This window comes from Oreochromis niloticus, linkage group LG13 (genome assembly GCF_001858045.2).
Source record: "Oreochromis niloticus isolate F11D_XX linkage group LG13, O_niloticus_UMD_NMBU, whole genome shotgun sequence".
NCBI classification, from domain to species: Eukaryota; Metazoa; Chordata; class Actinopteri; order Cichliformes; family Cichlidae; genus Oreochromis; species Oreochromis niloticus.
Window position 1 is genome coordinate 21,857,577 of NC_031978.2, and position 27,175 is coordinate 21,884,751.

Consider the following 27,175-nt stretch of genomic DNA (forward strand, 5'->3'; position numbering starts at 1 on the left):
CTGTTTTCAGTTGCTCCTTGTTTGTGGGTCTCTCAGTTTTGTCTTCAGTAAGTGAGAAGCTGATTTGGCCATTGAAGAATATCCCATTTCTTTGCCTTGAGAAACTCTTGGATTGCTTGTGCAGTGTGCTTTGGGTCATTATCCATCTGTAGTGTGAAGCTCTGTCTGATTGGCTGTGCAGCATTTGGTTGAATCTGAACAGAGTATAGCCAAGAACACTTAACAGTTCATTCTACTACTTATATCAGCAGATACATCAACTGATCCAGACTCACTGACAGCCATACAATGTTATACAGTGATAAAATTGCCTCCACCATGTTTGACTGATAATGTAACATGATTTAAATCATAAGTCTCCCTCATTTGCATATACATTAATTTGGGCCTCATTTTTTTAAATGACAGTGAAAAGCTATGAAATCAAGATTCAACCATGCATTCAATCTGTGTATAAGTACTTTAATTTGTCATGAAATAACAAGGAAATAGGCATCAACTTGTCATTGAATCGCTTGTCAGTCAACTGTCCGATTGTTTTTGAGCCTCTGAAAATGGAGAAGTGAAATTTCTGTAATTCTTAATCAGGAAATGCAACAAAGTCAAAAAATTTTCTGGTCTTTGTCCACCAAATTATGGATCTAACTGTGTATGTATGGCTAGTCTCACTTACATTCTTATGCTTATGAAAGTGGATCCTTTTGCATAGTCATGCAACAATGAATTACATATGAAGTAAACAAGATGATGGAGCAGACTACTTTCAAGAGTAAGTCATAGTATTAGACTATATATGATGCTGATATATGTAATACAAACATTTACTATTTGATGAATTGAAAATTTGCATGCATTTCTTTTCTATTTCCTTTCTGTCTGAGCAGCCTTGTTTCCACAGCAGCCTATGGTACTCATGAGTTTATAAGCATCCTTTCTGAAAGCTTTAGTGAAGATAGCATAGAGGAAGGGATTGGCACAGGAATTGATGGGAAAAAAGAGGACCAGCAGAATTTTGGAGTTGGTAACTGTGATGAGGGGAAACTTAAAAGCAGCAGAGATGGCAAAGAAGGAGATGGGTGCCATGCACAGAAAATCCGTGAAGATGAGTACCGCCATGCGCTGTGCGATCCTGGTCTCTGCACTTCTTCTAGGTAAGTCAGGATTTTTTACAGCCAGGTAGATCAGCACATAGCAAACGCAAACAATGAGGAAGGCGCCCACATTGAGGAGCAGGATAATTATGACAAAAGCCTGAGCCAAAGGAGTCTCTATGTCCATGGGTAAGCACATGCTGACTTTGGTGTAGCTACTGACACCAATCAAGGGCAGTATCCCCATTCCCAGACAGATGAGCCAACCTACTGCCATTATGCCTGCAGCTTGCATAAGAACCAGGTGCCGCTCTACCTGCATAGCATTGGTGATGGTGTGCCAACGCTCCAGGGTGATGGTGGAAAGTGTGTAAACTGACAGCTCCCCACCAAAAACTGACAGGAAGCCAGCAGCACTGCAACCAGGTCCTGTCTGCCATTCAATGGCGTGCTGACTGTAGCTACCACGAGTCCGCAAGTCTACAGTAGCTATCATCAGAAGGTAGACCCCAATGCAAAGGTCTGCAAAAGCCAGGTGGCACATGAGGAAGCGAGGTACTGTCAGCTTGTTCCGGCTGCTGAAGAAGACCAGCAGCACTGTCAGATTACCTGTAATAGCCAGTAAATTGATGAACCAAATAGCTACTCTGAGAAAACTGAAACCTGCGATGTCCTCACAGGGGTTGAAAGCATCTGCCTCAGGTGTGCAAACCAGAGTGCGGGTGGTCTGGCAGAGGTCCAGTTCTGGATAGTGGAAATTCACATCTCCATAGGGTTCATCTTCAGCAAGCAGGTCACCTTCCGAGAAATACTGCACGCCCATAAGTAGAGATGTGTCTGTTGACCCTCCGATTACAGGCTGAACCCTGCATTTGGAGGAGATTTAAATAGAAAAGAAGATATTCTTTAAATAAAGAGCTCAGAATGAAGATATCTTAAAATAAGTGAAGTATGGTAAGTAAAGTAAACCAGGGGGCAAATCCATTTCAAACACACTTGTAAGTTGATTTCAATAAGGTGTAAAGTTCATTAGAATAAAAATAAAAATGAGATTTAAGACAGGTAAATATTGCTGAAACAAATGGTTTACCTGCCGGCTGGATCTCTCTCAATACAGGATGTAGAGCTGTTATTCCACACAGGATTAATTGATAAGTCTCTGTAGAAAAGCAAGAACATAACATAAAGTTATGTCACCACTACATGGCATATTTCAGGTGCAGATGTTTGCGAAACCTGTAATATATTGTGTAACGCAATTCAGCATTGCTTGATAAGCGAAGGATTGTGATTTTTGATGGGCTTAAATTTAAACTAGTGCATGGAAATTCAAAGAGTCACGGGGTAGGGTTAAGCTTTGAGGAAGCACAGTGTAAGTCACCTGTGAGTGTTCCAGCTCAGCAGTGCACAGCAGTGGCTGTTGTAGGTGAGATGAGCTTCTCGCAGACTCCACAGTCCCTGCAGAGGAGGCAGACTCTTCAAGGTGTAGGCGGACAGAGCAAACAACACTAGAACTGACTCCAGTCCCTGTGATGGCAGCTTTGTGAGAGCTGTGGCAGAAACATCCCTGTGAAAAAATAACCGACAATAATACAGTGTGACAGAGTTTTTGTGTCCACTGTGCTGTTTTACACTCCCATTGTTCATCAGACTGTTACTGTTTCTCTCTGATTAGCTGAAGTCCACAGTGTATTCTTTGAAGATTACATGAAAATTATGAAGGACATAAAAGCAATTCAGGAGAGTAAGACCATGTCCAGACACAGAATACAGCCTGTGTCAAGTCTTAAAGTTTAACTGGTGTGTTTAGTAAGTATCTTCCTCCTTTTGCTTCCCTATTCTTCTTCCCCTATTTCTTCTTCTTTTCTTTTAGCTGCTCGCTTTAGGGGCCAACACAGAAGATCATCTGCCTCCACCTCACCCCTTCTCAAGTACCCTCCTCTGTCACACAAACTCTGTTTAAATGTCCTTCTTCACCACATCCACAAATCTTCTTCTTCTTCTCCTGCCTGGGATCTCCATCTTCAGCATCCTTTGTCCAATATATCCACTGCCCCTCCTCTGCACATGTCCAGACTACTTCAGCATTACCTCTCTAACTTTCAGAGTAGCCATCTCCAAACTATACATCATGGTGCCATCACCATCTTCTGAACCTTCCCTTTCACTCTCTTGCTATGTCACATGTCCCGCCCATGCCCTCTCCTGACAACCCACTCCACCATGCCTGCAAGTTCTTCTTCACCTCTCTTGTGCTCTGTCCTCTTGATAAGCCCAATATTTAATCTTTCAAAGATTCTACACCGAATGCCCGTCCTGACGCAAACCTCTCCATTTGTCCCAGTTTTGGATTGGCCCTAGGCTTGTTGAACAGCCTACCCCCCACCCTGGCTGGATTTCCTTTAGCTTTCCTCAATAAATCAAAATAAACTTAGCACAAAGTGACTTTTAGGGGTATACAAATAAAAACTTACAAGACTCCAGGGCCCGTGGCTCCTGTGAAAGCATCTTTATGGATCACTCTAAGGTTTCGATTATTTTTTAATACCCTAAACATAGCAGAACATAGGAGCAAAACTTTAATGGTGCAAAAGAAGAATTTTAAACAGAAATTAGACATAATGTGGTAAAATGAAACAAATACAGCTTATCTATCTTTGTTCTGTTGAAGGCATGCTCGTGTATTTTTCTTATGCCATTGTTGTACAGGTTCCTGAAAGTGTAAGAAACATTTGCATGTTCAAACTTTCTGGACTGCTATAATACAGTTTCAAAATAAGTGAAAGTGTCCTGTACATTGCAATACTCACATTGTAACATATTCCTTTGACATTCCAGTGAAAGCGTTTGTGGGTATTTCTAGAAGGAAGATGTTGTCACATATATCCCTGCAAAAATAGTAATAAGTGTAATAATAAGTTGAAACTGGACTCGCAGTAACACTGAAGATTTCCTTTGTATTAGTCTCTAAGAATATAACAAGAGATTTACTCACAAGACAAACTCAGATTCAAGTGAACTGACTGAAGTGACATCAGGAAAAACTGCAATACCAGTATTTGAAATACTCCTGTAAATAAAAAGAGCAATGTGTCACTTTCATGTGACAAAGATGAAAAAAAAAGTTTGTTGCAAGTCAGACTGCTCTGTAGGAATTTTTAAAAACTGACAATTGAATAAATAAATTTTAAGTTGTCTCACAAGTATCGAAGTTTGGGGAGGTTGTTAAATGCTCCTCTGTCAATGTGCATCAGACTCCTTGTGTTCTGGATTGAGCTGCAAAGCAATACAGAGCATACAGTCCATACCGGGGTGCACTACAGTAATCGTGACTTTAATGGACTGGGAGAATCACAGAAAAGACTTACATTTCAAAGAGGCTGAGGAGGTTGTTAAATGCTAATGTCTCAATGGTTTTCAAGGTTACACTTTGAGTAATCTCTCTGTGTACAGCAGAAAATAAATAGTGAGATTCTTCTTAACGTTTACGTCACACTGTCAGACTGATGTGCAGTATAAACACACTGCAACCATTTTTATGAGATTTGCCACAAAAAACAAAGCGGAGACACTGCAAGTATTTATGTGATGCAAAACCCAAATCTTCTTATATTTTGAGCTTTAGTTTTCATCATATTGTTCCTCACTTAAGCAGTATCACAACTGAGTTGAAGTTTGTCAGCAGAAGAAATGTGATACGTACATCCTCTGGACTCCTTTCAAACCTTCAAAGGAATGGCTTGAAATTGTTTGCAAAGACAGATGATAAAGAAACCTGCGAAAGGAGACATAAAAAGATTGGGAGGACAGTTTAATGATGTAATAGAGACGTAGTGACATCTTAAAATCATCTGAGGCTCTGTGACAAAAAGGTAAGTGTAGCCATTGGACAAGTTTTGTCTTAGCAAATATTTAGTGTTCAGTTAGAATGAAATTTTCCTAGGTTTTGTTTACAGCCTGTCTGGACACACTGTTACTTTGATCTCTAACAGAAATTCACCATTTAGGTTGTTTGAGGCATTCATAATGAACATAGAGCAAGTTCTCTTCCCACCAGTGAGCAACATTTTCGCATCTGCAACATATACATTATTCCCAGCTAACAGAAATGCTCTGTCAATATTATAAACAAATAGAAGTTGTAATTTGGTAGAACAGAAAGTTCCAGGAGTGAGTGTATAGAGCTACTGGCAGCATTTGATAGACACACAAAGCTGCCACCCTTGGTGTTCACAGATGTTAATCACAAGAGAGTCAAGGTGTTGTGTACTCTGTTACTGAAGAGGAGGTCAAGATTACCCACCTTCAAGGCTTTTGACAGTTTGGTTAACTCAACAACTGAGCTGTGATGTCCAGAAAACCATACAAATCAAGAGGTGTACTCACAATGTGTGAGAGCAACTTGACATTTGCTTCATGGGTAATTAAGCTCAACACATTCAGGGGACTGTGTTTTCAAAAAAATAGGGCGTGATGTACTACTTAAATGAAATAAATACAGTCCATGCTTAGAAGCAGATGTTCTTCACTCTCCATTAGGGATCTATCCACATTTATCTCTCAATATTATGAAGACTTAGAGTGGTCTGAATGTAAAACATAAAAAGTTCTCACAGGAAGATGCACACAGGCCAAAAGAACAAGAACACAGCTGGCCTTTGTTTTATCTACCAGAGAACACATGCACACAATACTACTGACAGAGCAGGTGTGTATGTCTGGATGTTTTTTTTTTTTTTTTATGAAGCAGACTTTATCATGCCACTGATGCTTAAATTAGAAACATACAAAGGGCTTCCATGGCTAAAGTCGAGGATAAAAGAAAACAAGAAAAAGATAAAAATTATAAATACCTTTGCCACTTAGTGAAACTAGATGCAGTGTTAGAATAATGTTTGTATGTAAGACTGATTTGGACTACATTCAAAGTACAGAGATTGCTTCCAAAAATGTTTCCCCCCTAAGTATACAATAAATACTGGAACCAAACTCAGGTTTAAATGGGTGCTCAAAATTAAGGCCACTTACAACAGGTTAAAAATGCGATAAAGCGTGATTTCATCACTGTTAACTCTACAAACGGCACAGAAGAGCTAAACAAGAAAGACGTTTCAGTGCGGATCTTAGCCCCGTGCGTAAATACGCGCGCAATAACTTTGGCAATCGCTTTATCACACGAATTAGCTGCCTTAAAAAAAAAACATCCACCCCGTAAACACATTATTCCACATGTTGCCAACTTACAATCTTCTATCCCTGTGGTCCATCACTGGAGCTGACCCTTGTGTTATATTGTTGCACCTGATTGCATTGGAGAAACAACGGCAGATCCTCGGGCACACAAAATTCCTGCATCCATGGAAGAATGAGACGAACAGGAGCAGGGATACTGACGGCGATGTCCACATCGTTGGTGCTTTCTGGAAAACTTCGCAGAAGCTGAGATGTCGACTGAATGTCCCTTCAGCAACAAGAAGTCGCTTCCCTTTAATCGCGCTTTGGGAATCTCAATCACCTGACCTCCAGCTTCTTATCAACTGGCTCTGTTGTCGCAAAGAGTTGTTTATAAGCATCCGAAAAGGAAAGTGACGCGTGATTACAAAGCTGAGATGAGTAAATACTTTTTTTTTTGATGATGACGATTCATTATTAGGTCTATTCGAAGTAAGTTAAATGTAGACATGGTTGCGTATTAAAACATCCCAAAACAGAGCGCAGAAGCTTTTAACGACTGGATACATTATTACTGGATTTATACGTTTTCTACGTGCACATCTGCTTGTAAACACAATCATCTGGATCCCCAGTTAGACTTGCAGCAGTGACCTTGGTTAAAAGAACATACGTAGATCATTGTGACTGTGTATCGTTTAAGATGTAGGCTAAACTGGCGTAATGAGAGAGTAGCTGAAAGTAAACAGCAAACATCCAAGAGACAATAACCTTTGATGTTCAATTACCATCAACATCTTCCTCCGCTGGCAATGGCTTTGCTGTGATTGGATGCTTTCAGAGCCACTTTTCCCTCACTGTTGAGTTTGCTAACCCGTGTGTCTGTAATTGGTGTGTATTTTAGGATAGTTAAAATGAAGATTTCTTTTGGCATACACATAAAGATCCAAAGTCAATGACTGTGTCCCTCAAGAGAACAGTGTGACCCAAAGTCAGAAGCCTCCCATAACTGTATCTTGTTAGGCGCCCGTTATAGGCCTGTTGCTTATAAACGCAAGGCAACATTGTGTAGCCTTAAAACACAACATGTTTTAAGTCGTTATACTGAAGAGTGTATTCGATTAAATTAGAAACATGGTAATGATCTAGATGGCTGTTTGAAAACTGAGCATAAAAACAAGGTCTTTTAAACTCCACTTGTTCAAACAAAATTTTGATGGAGATATATCTGCGAAAAGCGTAGTAAATCCTACGCTTTTCGCAGATATATCTCCATTAAAAATCAGCAGTATTTTTAAAAGTTTCCTTACTTAACTGCTCAATCAATGAAACGTGTCGGATGATCGTCTTGATGCATTCTCAATCATCCAGGAAAGTAAATCTCAGTCTTCTTCTGAGACTGAAGAAGTCACTTGGATGAGTGGCGAAACGTTTCTCCCACAAAACGCTACGTCCAGATGAACAGATTCAACTTTTGGAGGTGTCGGATGATCTTTCTTTTGGGCATGGTTGAACTAATGCTAAAGTTATTGATGGACTTAATTCCAAGCATTTTTTTCCACAAGATAAACCACTGCAAGGACCAAAGATGGTCCGTTGCTCCGCTGCTGGGAAGACAGTGCCAGGGTTTTTTTTTAATTTTTAATTTTATTTTCTGCACTGTCGTAATATCTCCACTGGGTGGCGACAAAGCAACAGTCATTGAGAAAAACAGTAATAGCGCATTTTCTCAGGTCACAGACTAGAAATCCTTCGCTAATACTGGATATATTTCTGTGACTGTAAATCTGTGTTTCTCGTGTTGGTTTTAAAACAAAATAATTAAACAGGGTCAGAAATGTCCTTGAGGTATTACTAACCAATCCGGTACGGAGAGGCCGGTAACAATTCAGAGGAAGTGGCGTTGAGGAAGTCGCCTTTGAGCTGATCTGGGGTCAGTGGTAGAAACGCCAGCCCCGGATATGGTTGCAAATTGACTGCAATTAAACCGATCCCAAGTCAGTATTTACAAAGGCCAGTATACAGGAAGTCAAACTTATAACAGCTACGATAACAGTTGTGGACATAAACCACATAGGTTACAGTCTGAAAAAGAGAACAGCGGGCCGCTTTTTTTTCTGGCCAGTTAGCCAACTAGCTTGTAGCGATGGACAAGCTTCGTCGTGTGCTAAGCGGCCGAGAGGACAACGAGGAACTGGGTCTCACTGCACAGGTAGGTACTGCTTGACAGGACGCTGCTAATGCTAACGGACCGTCAAGACAACAGATAACATTTAAATACCTTAATAATAAAACATCGCTTTCGCTGCCTGTTTAAAATTCTGAGCTAATGTCAAGATACTGTTGTTTGCATGCGATTTTGTATTCACTGAGTAAGCGGGTTGTAGCTGTTAATAATGAAAAAATGATATTTTGTGTTAGCTTCGGGTAACTAGCGTCATCTGACCGTTTAAAGCCAGCTGTCTTGACTTTTTGTTAGCACTTAATTTTACTGAGTCATGTGTATTTATTTGTACCCCTTTTTCACGCGTTCACGATAAGGAGGAAATAAGGTAAGGCCATGCTTTCGAAGTCAGTTTATTGGTGTTTTGTATTCTACACTTTTTCCTGCTTTTATTTTTTATTCTTTGCAGATTCTACTTCAGTTGTGTTCTGTATCTCTTAACATATGCTAGCATAATCCCCGTTTGTGGTGTAGCCGCTGTATGATTTGCTCTTGCCAGCAAGGTTAAAAAATGATTAGCAGGAAGCCCATGGGCTTTTTCTGCAGGTCACTGGGTCTGTCTTGTGACATCCTCCCATTGTTCTCACCAGGTCCTTGATGCCAGCACTCTCAGCTACAGCACCAGGGTGAAATGGTTCGTCATCTGCTTTGCTGCAGGCATCCTGTGTTCAATACTTGTGAGTGTATTTGTCAGGCAAAATTGAAAATGTGTTTTTGTGTCCTTTTTGCCTTCATACTGACCAAAGGAATGTGGAGAATGCATTTTTTTCTCTACTGCCGCCAAAGCAATTTGTTCTGTTACTCCAGCAGATCAGTACGATCAACTCCTACTGCCACTTATACTTAAGTAACCCACATCGGGTACATACAACTTTACTTATCAGTTTGTAGCCTTGCAGAAGAGAAGGAGGAAACTTGCTGTCAACACTTTGAAGCCACTGCAATTTTTCACACCCATTGTAAAATGTAGCTTTTGTTTATAGGTGGTAACATTCACAGTTGAAAGTCGCTGTAGAAAATCTAGCGGCATGAAAACCCGTAATATTTAAGTCTTTAAATGTCCTAATTTCAAAGATTTTTCTTCTTTTTTTTCTGGCTGCTCACACACTGCTAGCCATCACCGTGTTCGCAGCAATAAATAAATACACATTTACATAAAACTGCTGCTGCTGCTTGTCTGATTATATAAATATCCCTAAATGCAGCAGTGTCTTTCAAGAATGAATATCTTTCCAGATTTTTTTTCCCCCAGAATCTTAGCTGCTTCATCTTATTAGAAGCTTCTTATAGCTGCTCCCTTATTCACAAGGGATTGCCTGAGTTTTACATTTGATTACCTTCCTGACGCAGCCCCAAAGGGGATTTGTATCTCCTCCTGATCTTAAATGTGTTAGTCTTATGTGTGATCCACCACACTGTAGAGCCACCTACTATTTTATCTTATTAAAATTATTAATCATAACTTTAGATAAGGCTGAAACCATCACAGCTTATCAAAATAAAGATATTAGTGTTTTATAATCTCTTCCTATGGCTAAACATAAGCTGTGTTTACAATTGGACTGCAGCCAGGGGTGTTTCCAGGATGTTTTTTTTTTTTTTTAAATTGGGTTGCACAGGGGAGACCAAGAATGCAGTGGCGATAGGGGGGCACAGGAGATTAGAATGTTTAGTCGGAAATATTTAATAAGAATCGTGTATAGAATAAGTATTTAGACTTTTTACTTAAGTAAAAGATTAAAGTAATGTAATAATTCATATGGTGTTTAACCAAATGTATTTAAACTACCTATAGTAAATGTACTCGGGTGTAATGGCACTTTTTAGAATTATTTACATGGATTATAAATATTTATTTATTGAAGTGTATATCTTTTTAACGAATACACTTGTTGATTATTTTAATTACTTATATATTGGTTGGTACACTATAATAGTGTAATTAATCTGCAAAATAATAAATAACTAAAGCTTTAAAATGGATAGTCTGGCATAAGAATAGCAATATAATCACATTCAGAATTTTAGTAGAGTAAAAGCAGAAAACGGCGTAGTACTAGTAAAAGTAATTAAGTAAATATTTCAGCAACACTAGTGCCACCCATGCCCCCTTTTAGACACGCCTCTGACTACAGCACTGGTCCAGTAGTACTAAAGTCTATTATAATCCAAACCAAACCTTATGGGTTTCTAACAGTAGGGGGAGCCAAACGTGTTTCAGTACAACCACAGGACAGCCACTCCTGCTCCTTTGTTTTGTTTTGTTTTGTTTTTTTCAGCAGAATTTTTAACAGGGTTATTAAGAGTTAACCCTTTAACCTAGTTAAGTTCTAGGTTTCACTTAGCAGCTATTATATCCGTTTGTTTATTTTTGCCTCCTACCACTTGCTGAAAAGTGGTGATATGAATTTGTGTAGCTGAATTCTTTTTTCTTTTTCTTTTTTTAATCTCTTTACCAGGGCACAGCACTGCTGTTCCTTCCAAATGGCTTGAAGCTCTTTGCAGTCTTTTACACACTAGGGAATGTTGCAGCTCTTGCCAGGTAAGTCCAGTTTAATTTTAAGTGTTACTGGTATTGTACTGTATTATCATCAGCCTTTTGTCATCAGTATGACACACTGCAAGAAAAAAAAAAAGTCATCTTGAAGGTTATATTGTCACTCATGGCTGGAGTATCTTGTCACAGTCATATTTCTTTAGGGTTTGCTTTGTGGTGACTTTCTGTAGTGTGTGATTTATCAACATTGTCCTTGTGTTCATTCATAACCTGCTGCTCTGTGTTTGCAACACTGTGCCTGAAGAACTATGAGATGTTTTCAGCTGATAATGAATGACATTGTTAAGTATTATTTTCAGTTTGAGTTTATACAGTTTGATGCAACAAAGCAAGTAATCTAATCTTGATGAAAGCATTGTCATTTATTAAAGTTGTCACGCCTGTGCAATTCTGATAGCCATTTTTAGGTTTTCCAAATTTGAACCCAAAGATGAACTGAATAAATCTTAGTGCACAGAGGATCTTTTGTGCTGTTGAGTATATAAGAACGCACTTTGTACAACTTTTAGTGTTTATACATCCATATTTGATTTTTTTTAAACAATCACAACCAAATATACCTTAAATACATTTAGTATAGTTTCACTAAAATTGCATTCTCTACAGTATATCAGTCTAAGCACACATGGATGTGGAGTTTTTTCTACTTCCAATACAAAAAATCGTAATGAATTGAAATGTTTTATTTTAACCATTTTTTTTTTAACCACCAGTTGCACACAGAGGGTTTTCACAAATGACAATACTGTCACAGTAAGTCTCTTTCTGAGGTCACCACTAGATCTTTAACAAACAAAAGATCATAGCAACAAAAAAATACATCCAGCAAGAATTCACGTGACAAAAAAGAACAATCAAATTAAAAAGGTGCTCTTTTGTGTTTAGAACATATAAAAATTGTAAAATAATAGCATTGAGTCTCACTCCCTCGCTCATGGAAAACTTCCACTGTCGCCATATTTTTCCCTATATGGTGGTAATGTACTCAGTACAGATAATGTACTCAGCCATAAAATAATTAACTGGAATTAAAATGTTAATTTTACTGCTCTGTATTGACTAGATTAATAATTTTCTACAGCATTCATCTTTCATATTTTACTGGTGTTTACATATTGTATGTTCTTTATAGATTGTGAGTCACCTAAAGTCTCTAGAGTGGGTGGCATGTTGTCTCGAAGAAGATCCTTAAGATCTGTGAAACACCCCTTTTAGATTGGTCAGGTGCTGCTAACGTCACTCCTTTCATGTGAACATGCAGGGGAAACCCTGGGTTAATGTAGTGAGCTGGAGAACTAGCTTCTTTTGACAACTTATCCTCATCGCCAATGTTAGGGTAAATGAATCCAGATAACCTGGGTATGTTGGACTCGCCCAGAAATTTGAGTCCTTACTGACACTGTTATTTTTATTCCTTATTTTGAGACCATGAATATGATTCTCCTAACTGTTAAATTAAAAAACTGCGGTGAAAAGCTGGAATGCATAGGAGTCATCAGCGGAGAGCTGCATCAAAGTAGGCGAGGTGTACATCAGGTTTTGACATAAGTTAATTCGTAGAGCTTCACAAGGGTTTGCAGTTTACGTCATACCTACAGGATAGGATTCCCACAGAGACAAGCAGGGACAGCATAGCTGTGTGTCTCTTCTAGTCGAGAGCATTTTCTATACGAGGATGTGAGTAAATGAGCTCTTTTTTTGTATAGGAGCAACCAGCTGTTTTCTTTCCTGTCACAGGGAACCATACTTACAAAGTATGGTTAAAACTTTAGTTTTACTTATTCAGTACCAGTTTATAACATGGATCATCTTGGGGACCTTCACATAGTTAAGTCAAGACTTTCCAGTAGAGAGAAATCTAAACTAACCCCCTTCTTAAAAATCACATACAAGCAATGTAGAGAAAAAAACTCAATATAAAGCTTAAGATTAGAAATGTATCTTTATAGATGTCACCAGATCTACAACATTTAGATTTGTATTTGTAGATGAACCAAGGTCTAAATCTTACAGTAATGTCTTTGACTTCTTTTGACAGACACTAAACGCTTGATTTGGTGATTGTTATCAGACTGTACAGTCTCTGTTTTCAGGTATTAAATATCCAGAAGGTTAGATGCATTGAGAAACTAGGTCACCTTCTTCATAGCTCAGGTTAACAGTCCAGTGCAAAAGAGTATCATATTATTTTACAGAGCTTAACCTACTTTATAAAAACAGTATGCAGCTGGTTTCTTCTCGACAGCCACAGTTATGAAAAGAGGAGGCGCTATGTGCTGTGTTTTTAATGACAAAAGAACAAAATTATTTAATGCAAAAAAAAAAGCTCAATTTAGCTTAAACTCTGATTTCAATTGTTTATTCAGTGATCTGCCAAAATCTTAACACTTAATGTGTTAAAATTACGTGATCAGTTTTACAGTCAGTAACACTTTTTAGGTGCCAGATCTTTTTCCCAGCATGTGCGCCAATCATTAGTGTCTCTGACACTCTGAGGAGAAAAAAAGCCTCCATCCCTCTCAACAGACCAGCAGAGAGAGCCTGCGTCAGCCCACATTACTCTTGTGTCTCATCTAACAGATGTGACGCTCCACGGACTCCCTCTGCCCACTCAGCTCAGCTGAGCCCAAAGCTGCGTGCCTCGTCAGTGGGGAAAGCCTTTGTCTTGTTAAAGTCGCTGACGTAACACATGCATCATGTAGGAGGTCTTAAGTGTTGGGAATGAAACATTTAAACCATAATTATTGCCACATGTAGTCCAAATTAGATTTTGTTGGTCACATTTTTCAGATGTTACTCATACTGTACTGTATGCGGTCCATGTATTACTCATGTTGTGGGGAACCAATTTGTTTACAAAAGGGATCTGTCCCATTCTCGTCAATTTAGTTTGGGACTTCCCTGAGATCTTTTTTTTTTTTAACCCTACAGTATTTATACATTTGTCTGTTTTGTCAACTTTTTCTATCAACTTTTTAGGCTTGGACAGTTACATGTACTGCTTTTCCACTGCAGACACATCTCTGCCCATTTAGTCTTTTCAGTGAGCAGCTACCCATCAGGTAACAACTACTGTTGTTACTACCAAAGCTTCATAACCCCAAAAATGCAATGCAGGACAGCTGTGAAAGCAACTAAATATTTATTTTATTCAGCCTCTGCTGCACTGCAGATAATCACTGGGGAGGGAAAATGACTACTTAATGCTATGAAGGCAAATTATAATGATAATTATAATAATGGTAATGATGATTCATATTTCGAGAGTCTCTCTGGAGCATGGCCGCCTGATGGGTAGTTATCTGGTTTCCGTTTTGTAGTCCGCTTGTTGGCAAAGTTCCATTGAACAATTACTTATCAGCAAGCCTCAGTGAATGCAGATATACAGTGCTTAAGGAGCACACTTTCATACTCAAAACAATCAGCTATCATGTGACTACAGTTTTTATTTATCTGTAGTTGTAATTGTTGACCTAACTGGAAGTCTTAAAGTAGAGTAAACTGGAAGTCCTGATAAACTGACGCTGCCTCTAGAGGCAAACACGGCAGATGAGCCATTGTGACTGTTGGCAGTGGAAGGCTTGAAACTATGAGCTTTTTTTTGTTTTCTTAGCTAAAACTTTTATATTGTTCAAAAGTGATGCGTTGAGGGTGTGAAGTTTTTCTCTGCTTGTTTGACAATAGGGCTGCCACAAACGATTATTTTGATAGTCGACTAGTCACCGATTATTTTTGCGATTAGTCGACTAATCAGATCATGCATCCATTGGACGTAAAATGTACACCTGAAAATATGTTAAACGTTTATTTTGTGACCCAGAAAGAATAATAATTGTAATATTAAAACTAACTAGCTGCCGCCATTGTTGACAACTGCGCTGGGCCGCGCTATGAATTCTGGAACACAGTTTCTTCTTCTTCGGGGTTTAACGGCAGCTGGCATCCTTGTACATGCAGTGCTGCCATCTTCTGTTTCAGTCCGTTATTACACTCTTAAATACTACTACTTATTCCTGCGTCTTTTGGGATCTTACAAAGCTTCAAACGACGCGTCGACTATTAAATTAGTCGTCGACGATTTTAATAGTCGACGTAATCGTGACTAGTCGACTAATCGTGGCAGCCCTATTTGACAACCACAGCTTTAACAGATCTGTGTACTGAACTTAATCCATCTACTTTTTTATTGTTCTCCCAAAGCACCTGCTTCCTAATGGGACCACTAAAACAGCTGAAGCGCATGTTTGAACCAACACGACTGATAGCAACCATTGTTATGCTGGTAAATACTGTTTTACTGTTTAGACTTACATTATGCAAGGCACTGCACTGCACTTCCACTTACAGTAGTTGGTGGTGTATGAGTAACGTAACTTAATAACACATTTCACCTTGACAGTGTAGATGTTTTCTTGAGTAACACTTAGTTGTTTTTTTTTACTTTGTTTTTCTGATACGTTGAAAATAAAAGGAGAAAAAGTAAAACTGTAAACTTTTTGCTTGCTTATGTTTATGCAAGCTAATGTCTCCTTTCTTCTTACAGCTCTGCCTGGTCTTAACACTTTGTTCAGTGTTTTGGGTAAGTATGTTTCAATACAAACAAATCCGTTTGCAGTTATTAATTTAAAGTAGTGTTATTAAAATTGTTTGTTTTTTTTAAATTGACTTTACAGTGGGAAAAAAAGGGACTGGCCATCATCTTCTGTATTCTGCAGTTTCTGGCAATGACGTGGTAAGGATGACTTAGTGGTCTAAACCATTTCAGTACAGTTTGTTCATTATTCACACCTACAGTGATCAGCCTCAAACCACTGACACTTGCAATGAATAACTCATTACAATCCAACCGTTTGCTTAGAAACCCTAGATCTTATTTTATGTTATACTTGTGTTGAAATCTCAACATAAGTTTATTTTATAGTATTACTAGATACAGCAGTAAGTGAGCCACATATTTGGCTAAAAGTGTAAAGGCTGATACACTTAATTTTAACCAAGCTATACTGGATTTTATTGTTCATGGCAACATGATAGCAAGCACAATCCAAGTATATTGATTAAATTGGTTTACCCTAGTTTGCCAGAGCAGACAGTGACATCTGTTTGAAATACAGGTTACAGTTAAAGGTGTTGTAATAAGACTGATGGGCAGGAGGCCATGCCTGATTGTAGGTCAGTGTATGTTTGCCCTGTAAAGAAGACGGCAGGATAGTGTAGTGCTATTTAGCTGTGTGGTTTGGGCAGACAGGCATGGATTGTTTACACACAACACGAAGTGGCTGCCAGCTCTCTGTGGAGTCATTACTATAATGAAAATTACATGTGAACGGTCCAGGGAGAATACATGGCACCTATTAGTCCTTAATTAGTTATCTGTTCTTATGCTAAGTGTGTAACACAAAGAGCTAAACAACCCATCTTTCACTTATAAGTTATAGTGTTTTAAAAACTGTGAGTTCTTTTTAGTTCTTTTTACATTTAAAATCTTTATAAGTCATGAATCTTTTTCATCTGAGGGTAATGTTATTTTTACTAGAGCATTTTATAATTATTGGTCTTTTTAGTTTGCAGAGCTTAAAAGAGGTTGTCAGTAATTTTGCAAACTGATGAATTGCTTAAGTTTTTCAGCCTGTTGTTAAATTGACTTAAATGTATATCAAGCTTACAAGCTATTTGAGCTTTTATTTGACATCCACACAGTCAGTGGAATTAAGCTTAACCTTAGACGTGAATGAATGATATGGATTAGCATCTCAGTACTTGTACGTTCATTTATTTGAACATATTTGCACAGCACTAACAAAAGACTAGTGTGTGTGACAGCATGGAAAACGAGCCAGTAGGAACTATGGAGGAAGGGAATAGCCTGTGTCAGTCTTACAATCACACTGCTTTTACACCTACATGTCGTACATTCATTTCCGCTCTGCCTGCGTTCTCAAAGGCATCACCATGGAAACCACAAGTCACACATCCAGAACTCATTCTTAACAGACTGGGGGCATAGTGCACTCCCACGCAGCCACTCAGACGTCTGTGCGAAGGTGGTTCCGTAATAAGACGTCGCCACTGACCCGCACAGATGGGGTCAAAGTCCAGTCCTTGGGCTGAATTCTGTGAAATGACCATATGATCCTCAACCACAACTGACTGTCGCAAGCTCAAGATAGAGCAAAGAAGGAAGTTTAATAACAAAACCATTGTAACCAACTAAATTAAGATACTCAGAAGATTCACATGTAAAAGTGTGTTACACTGCTTGTTATATTTGTTACAGCTCTGCTTAAGACAGATGGGGGATTCTTGTCGGTATGCTCATGTTTGAGCTCTAGTTGATTATTTAACAGTGTCAGTGCATTCCTCACATATTTAAAATACATTACTGGTTTCATCAGGAATCTATTAAGCTGAACCTTAGCCGTGATCATTTCCTGGATAGGGTTCTGTGTTTGTTTCATAAGTGTGCCTGCTACCTTTCTGTCCACAATTATTTGTGCAAAGAATACAGTATGTCCAATTAATGTACAATTACATTTTGTTCATCACTGCTAAGTGATATAAAAGAACCATTGTCATAGGCATTATCATATCAGATTTCAGTTCCTGGAAAGATTTAAAAAGGAATTTACAGGACAACTAGTTAAACATATTTTGTTGTATTGGCCTTAAATAATAAAATAAATGTAAACATTGAATCAAATTTAAAATGAGCTAAGGGACACATTCATTCATTCTCCATCAGTAGGTGAATACTAATGCAAAGGACTTTAAATACAGGTAATCTGCTTTAGCTGGTACATGACATGCACAGTTCATTCGTAATTAGTATCTTCTTCTACAATCATCATCTTAAAGATATCCCACCATCACCAGTGTTTTCCCTCATCCTTTATTGTGTGTTTCTTCTCTTTCAGGTATAGCATCTCTTACATTCCATTTGCCAGGTAAGATGACAGGATTATACTTTGCAGGCTTTGTCTGGATTTATGGATATGTGCTCGTACTCTCTGGCATGCATGACCCTTCATTGAAAACATGTTTTTTATTTACGTCTTTCTCTTGTTTGCGTCCACCATATGGCTCTAATCCCCCATTACGATCAGTGTAGGCTCTTGGTGTCAAACAAATGGCAGCCTGTTGTTTTCACACCCTCCATGGTTTAGTGCTGTGACATCATTGCTAAATCCATAATATCAAAATGAAGTGGCTTTTTTAAATGAAATAATGCTCTTTGAATCTGATTTGCCAAAAATATTTTCCTTAATGTAGCTTTTACGTTGCATATAATGAGCTTATGTTAAGCTTTACAGGGTTAAGGCACAATGCAAATTTTTGATTAGATCTGGCTAAGCTGTGCTGCATCAAAGACAAAGACAAAAAGCCTGCAGTGTCATAAGTCGTTGTCACAGGTGTCTTAATGTCTTGCAGCTTTTCTTTAAAAGAAAAAAAAATTCTCCACTGTACCAAAAGTGTTCACTTTGGTGCCATATGCTGTACCACCTCAGTGCTTTACCTCCAGGCCAGGCATGAGGTGTGATTTTGTTTTGTCAGTTCAGATGTAAGTTGGGTTATAGCTCATTTGGTCCAGAGCCCCCATGCAGCCCCCACCCACTAAGTATCTTGTGTGTTTGGGCGACCCTATAATCCATCCTGACAGCTGAGGGACGTCCTTTTAACTACCTCAAGCTCCCCCTCCCCCAGCCCAAAAGCTAACAACAAAATGAGGCCTAGACAAAGACCTTTTCCCATGTCACTCCCCAAAAAACAAATTCCTGTAGAGGAATGCAAATTTTATGGCAGGGTTTTCTTTCTTTTTTTGGGCTTGATACTAAATCAGCCAATCAGCTGCTTCTTTGTTACTGTGTTTCTTATTATTTGTCAACATATTTTTGTTCTGTCTCCTTAAGCCTCTTACTTTAATCCATTTTTCATTTAATTCAGATTTGATTGCTTCGGCCTCTATTGTTTAAGTTGTTTCTGCATATTTTGATCTCACGACTTTAGATTTTATGGGATGGCACAGTGCTATAGTACTTCCCATCCCTGTCTGTGTTCCAACAGTCTGCGATACCTGGCTGGCCACTGCCATAACACATGGCCAATGGACTTGATCCTTTAATGTATTTTACCTTGTTTCCTATTTATATCCCCTCACACATGCAGATAGAGGTACTAAAACCTGCTGCCTGTGCACGTCCCATAGCACTTTAAGGCTTCTGTTGGCTCAGACATCTAATCAGAAATTGGGGAAAGCCCTTGAGACTGATAATTTATTTATGCAGTGGAAATGACAATAAGCTTTAAGTGATATATTTTTAAAAACACAGAAGAGGTTGGTTTTGTTTGTTTATTTTTTTTTAGTATTGATAAAAACCAAAGCGTTTAAGGAAGCAACCCTTCTCTCCAGCGGCCTCCCCTCCTCCCTGTCAGACTGCTCATGATCCCCCTTGTTCTTTTAACCTTGACGGGTTTCGCACCTCCTCCTTCCAATTTCGACCGTGTCTGCAGGCGAAGTCTGCATAGCAACCACTGATGGCAAGAACAAACTGTGTGAAGGGAAATAGAGTAGGCAACGATCCGTGGTCGCCATGGTGACGGCTCGCATTGCATCATCCTTCAACTCGGTGTACCTGGGGAAAAAAAAGAAAAGGAAGCCCCCATCATTCTGAGCATGTGGTCCCTCCCCGCCAAAACACGCTCACTTATTCATGATGAGCCCCACCCAGATCATCGTAAAAATGGACTCATTGTCGCTTTTAATTTTGTACGCATGGCAGAATTTTGTCATTGTTATATTTAGTTTTTCCTTTCATTTCTTAATTGCCTTTTTTCTGTTTCTCTCTTTTATTTGTTTTGACAGGGATGCTGTGATCAAGTGCTTCACGACCTGTCTGAGTTAGGACTCCAAAGTCTACAGTTTCCTATCAAGACTGGTCCTAATATGCAAACTGCGAACAAGAGGCTTTGTAAAATATACATGATACTGTATATACACTATTTCCAAATTTTTATTATAGCTTTCATACTGTGAAGTCTTGCTTTTTAAGTGTCACTCAAGGTCTATAACTATCACCAGATAATAGGTATCAGTCTTTTGCTTTTGACATGAGTAATGAGTGCCTTTAATGGCTAATATATTTAAAGATATTCCTGAATTTTCTGAGTGTATTTATGCCATTTAAGTGCAGAAACTGATGCTGAGTCTGGTATGTGGTCAAATACAACAAAAGTGCCTTCTGATTATATGCAGCAGGAAGAAAATAGTTCAAATATAAGTCAGGTTCTATATTTGCATTTTGAGCAGTATACAAATTAATTGTCATCTGGCGTCCTACATGCAAACGTTGTCAGAGCATTATCTCTCTCTCTCTCTCTCGTGCATGTGTGCGTGTTTGTGTGTGAGTTGTGTGATGTATAAAGAGGCTCTCAGATGCTATTCCATGTTGATGTTTTCCCTTTGGCAATTGTGTCACTGCTTCACTGATGATGCACTGAAATATGATTTTTTTTTTTTTTTTCTCCTCTACAGCTAAACAGAATTTAAAAAGCACTCAGTCTTCAGTGTATCATGTGAAATCATGTTAAAAATGCTTCTCCTTTTTAGGTTGATTTCCTGCCAGATGTAGCAGTGACCCAGTTAATTACGCTTTTCTGAGCATTGTGATTTTTACATGACCTAATAACCCAATATAGCTGGCATCGCGTTCCCCTATACCGCTTCAGCATGATGGTGTAGCCTTTGAGGATGTGGTTGTCATGACAACCTCCTCCAGAACACTCATAACCTCTTCCTACCCCCATTTGTGGTGCAGATGTTCACATCCTACTAACAAAGGTGTTTCTGCTTTTTAGAGCTCCTTGGGCCAGCAGTCAGTCTTGATTCCTTTGCATTTTTTGAATTTAAACTAAAATGCGTTTCTCTACGTAATAAGAGCTCAGCTCAAGTTTTTATTTTTCTTAATTGCTTTATCGGATTAAATAATTCCATTTCTTTTCTTATCTTACTACGCTTATGGGCTTTTGGGGGGGGGGTTAGACACTTGTATTTTTGTTGGATTACCATGGGTGAAATCTCCCCTCAGTACTTATTGTTCATCTAACTTGGCAGAGACCCAGCAAATCCCTCTCGAAGTAATCTTGGGGGGATAAAATAATTCTTTGAAATGAGAGAGTTTGTTGTCTTTGTTTTTTTTTCTGATTGGTTTTCCGTAGCAGCCATTTTTGGATTACACCAAAGTTTGAAGATGAAGGGGAAGAACCCTGACCCCAGCAATCTGTTAGCGTCCCAACTGTTTCCCCTTCAGTACATTTAATCTGTTGTTATGTCAGAGAGAACGGGGATCATGCCTCAGCAAGCACTGAAATTAAACAAGTCTGTGTGTCTTCTTCAGCTTAATGATCTAAGTCTTCTTGCAGAGATGAATAAATAACTTGGCCTGTGTTGTGGTGGGAGCTGCTGTCCCAGTTATTGATTCTAAGTGTCTGAAGACTGTTAATTTTCAAAAAGTGTTAAACACACATGCATTTTAAATGTAGTTTTATTTCCCCATCCCCAGAGCAACTGCATCTGATGCATGACTTAAAGCCAAGATGTTTCACGAACCGTAAAATATGCAGGCAGTATAAAATCGTTTAATAACTACAGATTAGCAAAAGGACTCATTGATTTCTGGCTGGCAGAAAGTGCAGATAGAAGCAAAGAAGGACAAAGAAAAATCAATACTGCAGATTATTTGTGTATCCTATGAGATGCTTTTTCATAGTCTGTATGGCTGGAGTAACAAAAGTGACCGTCGATACACATCAGATAATTGACATTTGAGATCATATTGACTGAAAGGATACAATGAAACTGCATGCCATTGTGCCTGTGACGTGTTCAAGGACACACTGATCTGAGCACCAAGGACTAAACTCATGATTTTGACCATAAGTTCTCTTTCTTTTCATCCAAGTATGTTTTGGCAGTGCAAATAAATCACAGAGTAATTATACTTTTGAATTAGTTTTCTATGTATTGAATAAAGACGTTATCGGCTAAAAATGTTATAAGAAGTCGTTTTTTTCGGCTTTATCCTTATTTAATGGGTTAATGTTGCAATTTATTTCTTTAAAGGCATCACTCTTGTGAAAAACAGCAAATGATGACTCATAGTTTTCAGGCTCATGTCCTGAAAAGCTTATGATGGGTACGATAATGCACGAGAAATTGATCCAATAACTGGAAAGCAGCAGAGACGCGCTGTGACAGGAGGTGAGGGGAACTCTGGGTGGATGTGGCTCATCGTTTGAGGAAGTTGTTGAAAATTATGAAATGACATCATCAGTTTTTTCATGGCTTTGTTTGGCGCTTCTTGCCACGCCTTCCTGCCGGCTCCTGCATAAAGCGGCCGGGCTGCCTTGTGTGAACCAGTTGAACTCCAGTCAGTGCGGACAACAGGTGCACCGCAACCCCCTCCACCGCCTCTCTGTTGGATTATGCCCGCAGAGCGACGACCGGCGCTTTACGCAGGGCTTCCTCTTCTGCACTCAGAATAATTTGCACGCTTTTATATCCTGACCACTTCCAGACACAACGATGCCTTTTCCACCCATCAGCCTCCACCAGCGGATCTCATCGCCTGGCAGGGAACTATTCGGGAAAAAGAAAGCCAACGGAATGCCTCCTCAGACTGAGCAAACCAGCAAATCTTGCGGAGAGAGAGGGGGGTCGGATAAGGAGAAACAGCCCACATCTTGGGCATCGGCGAATTTAAGGAACTTGGGGCGAAAACCCCAGCAGGACAAAAATAAAAGCCCCACTCAGAAGCCCGGTGCCGGGCAAGAGACCCAGGGAAAGCCCTCGTGGTTGATGGTGCCCAAACCTCAGGATTCATCTGAAGGAGTCAGGCGCTCCAGCTCCATGGACTCCACGAGACAACTCAGTGGAAAAGAGGAAGGGAAGAAGGAGATTCAATTTACACTCAGTCTCACCCCCGAAGCCATTCTTGTTATCCAAAAACGGAATCTAGAAAAACAAATGATGGCAAAGCAACAAAAGTGTTGCGCCGGCACCGATTTTCGGCACCGGCGAGTTTTTCCATCCAAAAAGACGCACGGAGGGTCCAAGGGGTGCGCGCCGGCCGCCAAGGCGGAGAGCGCGGAGCAGGACATCACCGCCATCGTTAAAATATCTCTGCTGAATGACCAATACAAGTACGATGATGTGGAGTATGAAGACGAGGACGGAGATGTGGATGAGACTGTTGTAAGGAAATGCAAAGAGTGGCTAAAAGGGGTCGAAAATGCCGCTGCTTTGGGAAAAGTCGACAAACTTTCCGCACTTCCGCATCTCAAAGGCTGCTGACACCTGGCTTTGATGTCTTGTTGTTAAGCCGGGACTCTCAGTGTGATGGACTTGTGAACAATGTGCAATTGGTGTAGATCTGTTGCAAAGGCATCCTGAATTTTAATCTTCTCAAGTAAACGTTAAAGGGAGGAAATCCACTTGTCTTCAGATGAATGTCAGTCTGTTAAAGAAATATATATTAAAAAAAATAGATGTCAATACGTTTAAAAAAAGTCAATTATTTAAGAAAACGAATGAAATGAGGAAATTCCATTGGAATCATAATAAGTCAAGAGGGAAGCATTTACATTCCTCATCAAAAACAGGATTTTAAAAGTATCCAGCAGTGCTTAGGGCTCGCAGGGATATTTGCTTTGGGAGTTTGATGCCTGTTCATTATTTTATTTTTTCAGTTTTAGTTAAATACCTTTAAATTCTCGTCCTTTGCACGTGGTTTCTATTTTTCAGTAAGGCGCCAGTGGATTGGCAGAGGGGTCTGCTCCTTTGTGTGGGAGAACAATAAACTGTCAACAACAGAGCTCTTTGCCTCTGCTCCTGAAACCAAATTGAATTGTTTATTTTCCTCTCATAGGAGGGTTATATCCTTTGCAGGGATTTACCAGTGGTGTACAGTATTTAATGTTTACTAAATATTTGTACTGTCACATATCTTTTCAGTTCATTAATTTAAGCTAATTTTAAGTAAAAACATTTTCTTTTTTTTAATTATGCAACTGTCTCGATTCTTTTAAATCTTTGAAAAGCTGTATTGTGCTGTGCCTCTTAATTTTTATTTTTTTTTAAAAAACTAATTTGCAGTCATTTAGATTTCTTTTACACTTCTGGCCAGTTTTCAGACAAGCGTTTTAAAGGCTCTTTGTTGCCACTGTAGCTACCTGAGGCCATTTGGGCATTAGTGTTCTAAGCGTCTTAGATTTCCTGTTAAGCAGGGTTCACAAGTGTACTGTAGGGCCCAGGTGCATGATCCCTTTAGGAAATTACCTCCAGACTACCTTACGTATCACACTGGTATTAAAATCTGGTGAAACGCCACATCTACAGGACTTGCTGCAAAGTAGCTGTAGTTTGAAGTGAACTATCCTAAAAGTATGCTGCTCAGGTAGTCGTCCAGGTCGGGGGGGTGGGGGACAGAATATGGGTGTTTCAAGAAGGAAAAAATAAAAAGAAATAAACCACACATTAGAGTCGCAGATCATTTAAGCCATAAAATGAGGCTTATGCTTTTGTTTTTTTAGAGTCACACCTGCCCACAGTGGATTGTATTGATCATTAAACTAACATTCAAATGCAAGCCTCAGAATACAAATTCAGTTTCTATGCACGGCCAAATACATATTTGAAATTCCTCTGTATGGAGATTCTCATTTGCAGCATTGTTCTCTGTAACTTGGTAACCAGAGTTTTACTCTGTGTGTGGTACATTTTGAACTCTATTACATGTCAGACAGAGGAGTGTTGTAAGTTTAAGACACGACAGCTTGTTTGGAGGGCTCACACACCAACAACTGGTAAGGCATTTTAAAACATATACCTCCGCTCGTAACCTCAGGTAATGCTGTTGTTTGGCAGACATTTTATTAATGGAAAAAACCCAATTTTTTTTAGCGTATTGCCTCTTCTCAGTAAACACTGTCTTGGCAATAGAGTTGCCATAAAACTGAAGTGCAAAGACCTGCATCAATCAAGCGCTCTTCCCTCTATTGCAGATGTATTGCCTGTTGGGGACAGGTGTTTTATACGACACACTCATCAGTTGTTTTCTTTTTAAAGGTGTTTCATTTAGGAATGGATTCAAACCTGCAGCAAATAATCAAGTGTCAAATACATGTCCGGCCATAACTCTGTAAATGTCATTGTACAGTGTGTAACGCCACAGACTTTCTCCACTGTGTCATCTGGGTAAACAAGCAAAGCTTCTACAATAAAGCGTTTTCTCCTGAATAGATGTTCCCGTTCGGTCTCACAAGTGATTTGGTTGTTGAGTGCTGAGATCACGGCTGAGCCATTACAGCGTGTACCAAGACCCGTTTGGTTCTCCATGGTTCCTGTAGTGATATTATCAACTGGCTTAGTGACCAAAAGTTGTGTAATCCTCTTCTATTGTCTCATTTCTATTGCGGTCTTGTTTGTGTGCGTCTCTCTGGTATTCATTGCTGGCTCATATGTGCCTGAAAGCCAAGCTATTCATGAGTGAGTCTGTCCTGGGGGTAAGAACTGCATCATTATGTGTGAAGTAGCTAAAATGCTTGTTGTCAATAGGAAAAGTGCAATTTGAAGGAATGGGGGCAGTTGCAAAGGGCGGCTTGGATAAAAGTGGAAACTTTATCTTTAAACCGCCCTTCAAGTCTTTTTGTTTTCATCTGGGTTGTGAAATCCAGACCAAGCTGGATTTTTTTTTCACCTTTTGCCACAAACCATTTGTTTACATATGAATCCATCCAATCCAAGTGACACTTCTGTTTCTGGATTAGGAGTAAAAAAAAAAGAAAAGAAAGGCTGCGGGCTTTCTGTTCACCACACTGTACTGTGATCAGAAAGTGGGAGAGTGGCGCGGTACAGCAGGGCAGCTTCATTATCCTCCCCTGATTTATAGTGGCAGGGAGCACAGATGGATGCTGCCTTCACTCTGTCACTGACACTTTGCACACAGCAGAGACAGCAGACAACTGCAGGTCCCTTAGCTGTGCTGCGACGGCATCACTGTGGCAACGGAACTGATAAATCCCGTGTTTCCAGCAGCTTTTGTGAGGAAGGACAAACCAGACATTTCCTGAACTGAGTCAGCCAATAAACTTTAGTGTTGTGGTCATCCAGGGTGAGCCCCTCAAGACTGAGGCCTTTTTGCCAGAGACAAGGCAGCCTCAAAAAGAAGACTTTGATCTGAGAGTGCTGTCCTCCCACAAAAGCTAAAAGATGTTTTATTCTTCGTTTAAGGATTATATGAGTGAGAGTAATCTCCTGTGGCATGTGTTGTATAACTAATAATGAGGACACGAGGGGAATGAAGAATATATGTGGGCATGTTTTCATAGTTTTTCCCAACTCAGGACAGCGTTACAATGACAAATACATGCAACAGAAAGGGGGGACATAAACGTTGTATAAAAAGGCACAAACCTAAGCTGTCAATGCACAGCAGCATGCATGCTATCACTCCCATAAGGTTTGCATTCCTTTTTTGCTTTTTATAAAACCTACCACATCCTGCGCTCCTTTTTGGTTTCATATTTTCTTTTTGCACCTTTACCAAATTTAGTGCATTTGAATTAAGGTGTATTATTAGAAATCTGTCCACAAAGCTTCCCTGTGCAGCATCTACTAGGAACCATTCATTATCTGGATTAAGGAAAGGACACTGCTGCCTGATGATATGCTCAGAGTTATCTAGAGCCACACTGAAGATCAGGGAATAGGATGAAGGCTTAGTGGGAGTGAAGGTGGGCATATTCCTGCAGCATATGGTCTTGTTTCCTTTTATTTACTTATTGGCTGCACATTGCAAGAACACAATGTCAGGATGTTGTGTGGGAAGATGCTCTTGGCAAACGATGGGATTACCAAAAAAAACAACAACATTCTTTTTTAATCCTCAGGCTCCCACAGCATCTAAAGTAGGTCTTTACTGTTGATAGGCAGGGAATAAAGTCAACGCTCCGGAGGAGGAAGGCAGTTCGTGGCAGCAGCCAAGTCCCAGAGAAAAAGGCCAGGACCTCCACATCAAACACAGCTGGAACAAGTTATAAAATGATGTAATTACGCTATAATGTTTAAGACAGTTTGTA

General features: G+C 39.4%; 3 protein-coding genes across 6 annotated transcripts; 2 read left to right on the plus strand and 1 right to left on the minus strand.

The window, feature by feature from the left end:
* Positions 1 to 10: 10 nt before the first annotated feature.
* Positions 11 to 8,021, minus strand: lhcgr (luteinizing hormone/choriogonadotropin receptor). Of its 4 annotated transcripts, XM_005474002.4 has the most exons (12): positions 7,574 to 8,021; positions 6,336 to 6,634; positions 4,795 to 4,866; positions 4,460 to 4,534; positions 4,293 to 4,367; positions 4,087 to 4,161; positions 3,902 to 3,979; positions 3,736 to 3,804; positions 3,566 to 3,640; positions 2,473 to 2,658; positions 2,182 to 2,250; positions 11 to 1,957 (listed from the first exon to the last, which is right to left on the minus strand). In XM_005474002.4, exons 2-12 carry the CDS (start codon positions 6,497 to 6,499, stop codon positions 862 to 864), a joined length of 2,034 nt encoding a protein of 677 aa, XP_005474059.1. In that variant the 5' UTR covers positions 6,500 to 6,634; positions 7,574 to 8,021; the 3' UTR covers positions 11 to 861. The 4 variants fall into 4 exon arrangements, with proteins under 4 accessions (XP_005474059.1, XP_025753047.1, XP_025753046.1 ...); XM_025897262.1 differs by lacking the exon at positions 6,336 to 6,634 and having other exon boundaries at positions 7,579 to 8,021; XM_025897261.1 differs by lacking the exon at positions 6,336 to 6,634.
* A 239-nt stretch (positions 8,022 to 8,260) lies between these two features.
* sft2d1 (SFT2 domain containing 1) lies at positions 8,261 to 20,863 on the plus strand. Its single transcript, XM_003441007.5, has 8 exons — positions 8,261 to 8,475; positions 9,078 to 9,164; positions 10,947 to 11,029; positions 15,245 to 15,326; positions 15,588 to 15,623; positions 15,718 to 15,776; positions 17,959 to 17,988; positions 19,905 to 20,863. Exons 1-8 carry the CDS (start codon positions 8,410 to 8,412, stop codon positions 19,942 to 19,944), a joined length of 483 nt encoding a protein of 160 aa, XP_003441055.1. The 5' UTR covers positions 8,261 to 8,409; the 3' UTR covers positions 19,945 to 20,863.
* Positions 20,864 to 22,622: 1,759 nt separating this feature from the next.
* prr18 (proline rich 18) lies at positions 22,623 to 23,390 on the plus strand. The gene has a single exon (XM_013268990.1). The coding sequence runs from the start codon at positions 22,623 to 22,625 to the stop codon at positions 23,388 to 23,390; it is 768 nt and encodes a 255-aa protein (XP_013124444.1).
* Positions 23,391 to 27,175: the final 3,785 nt, after the last annotated feature.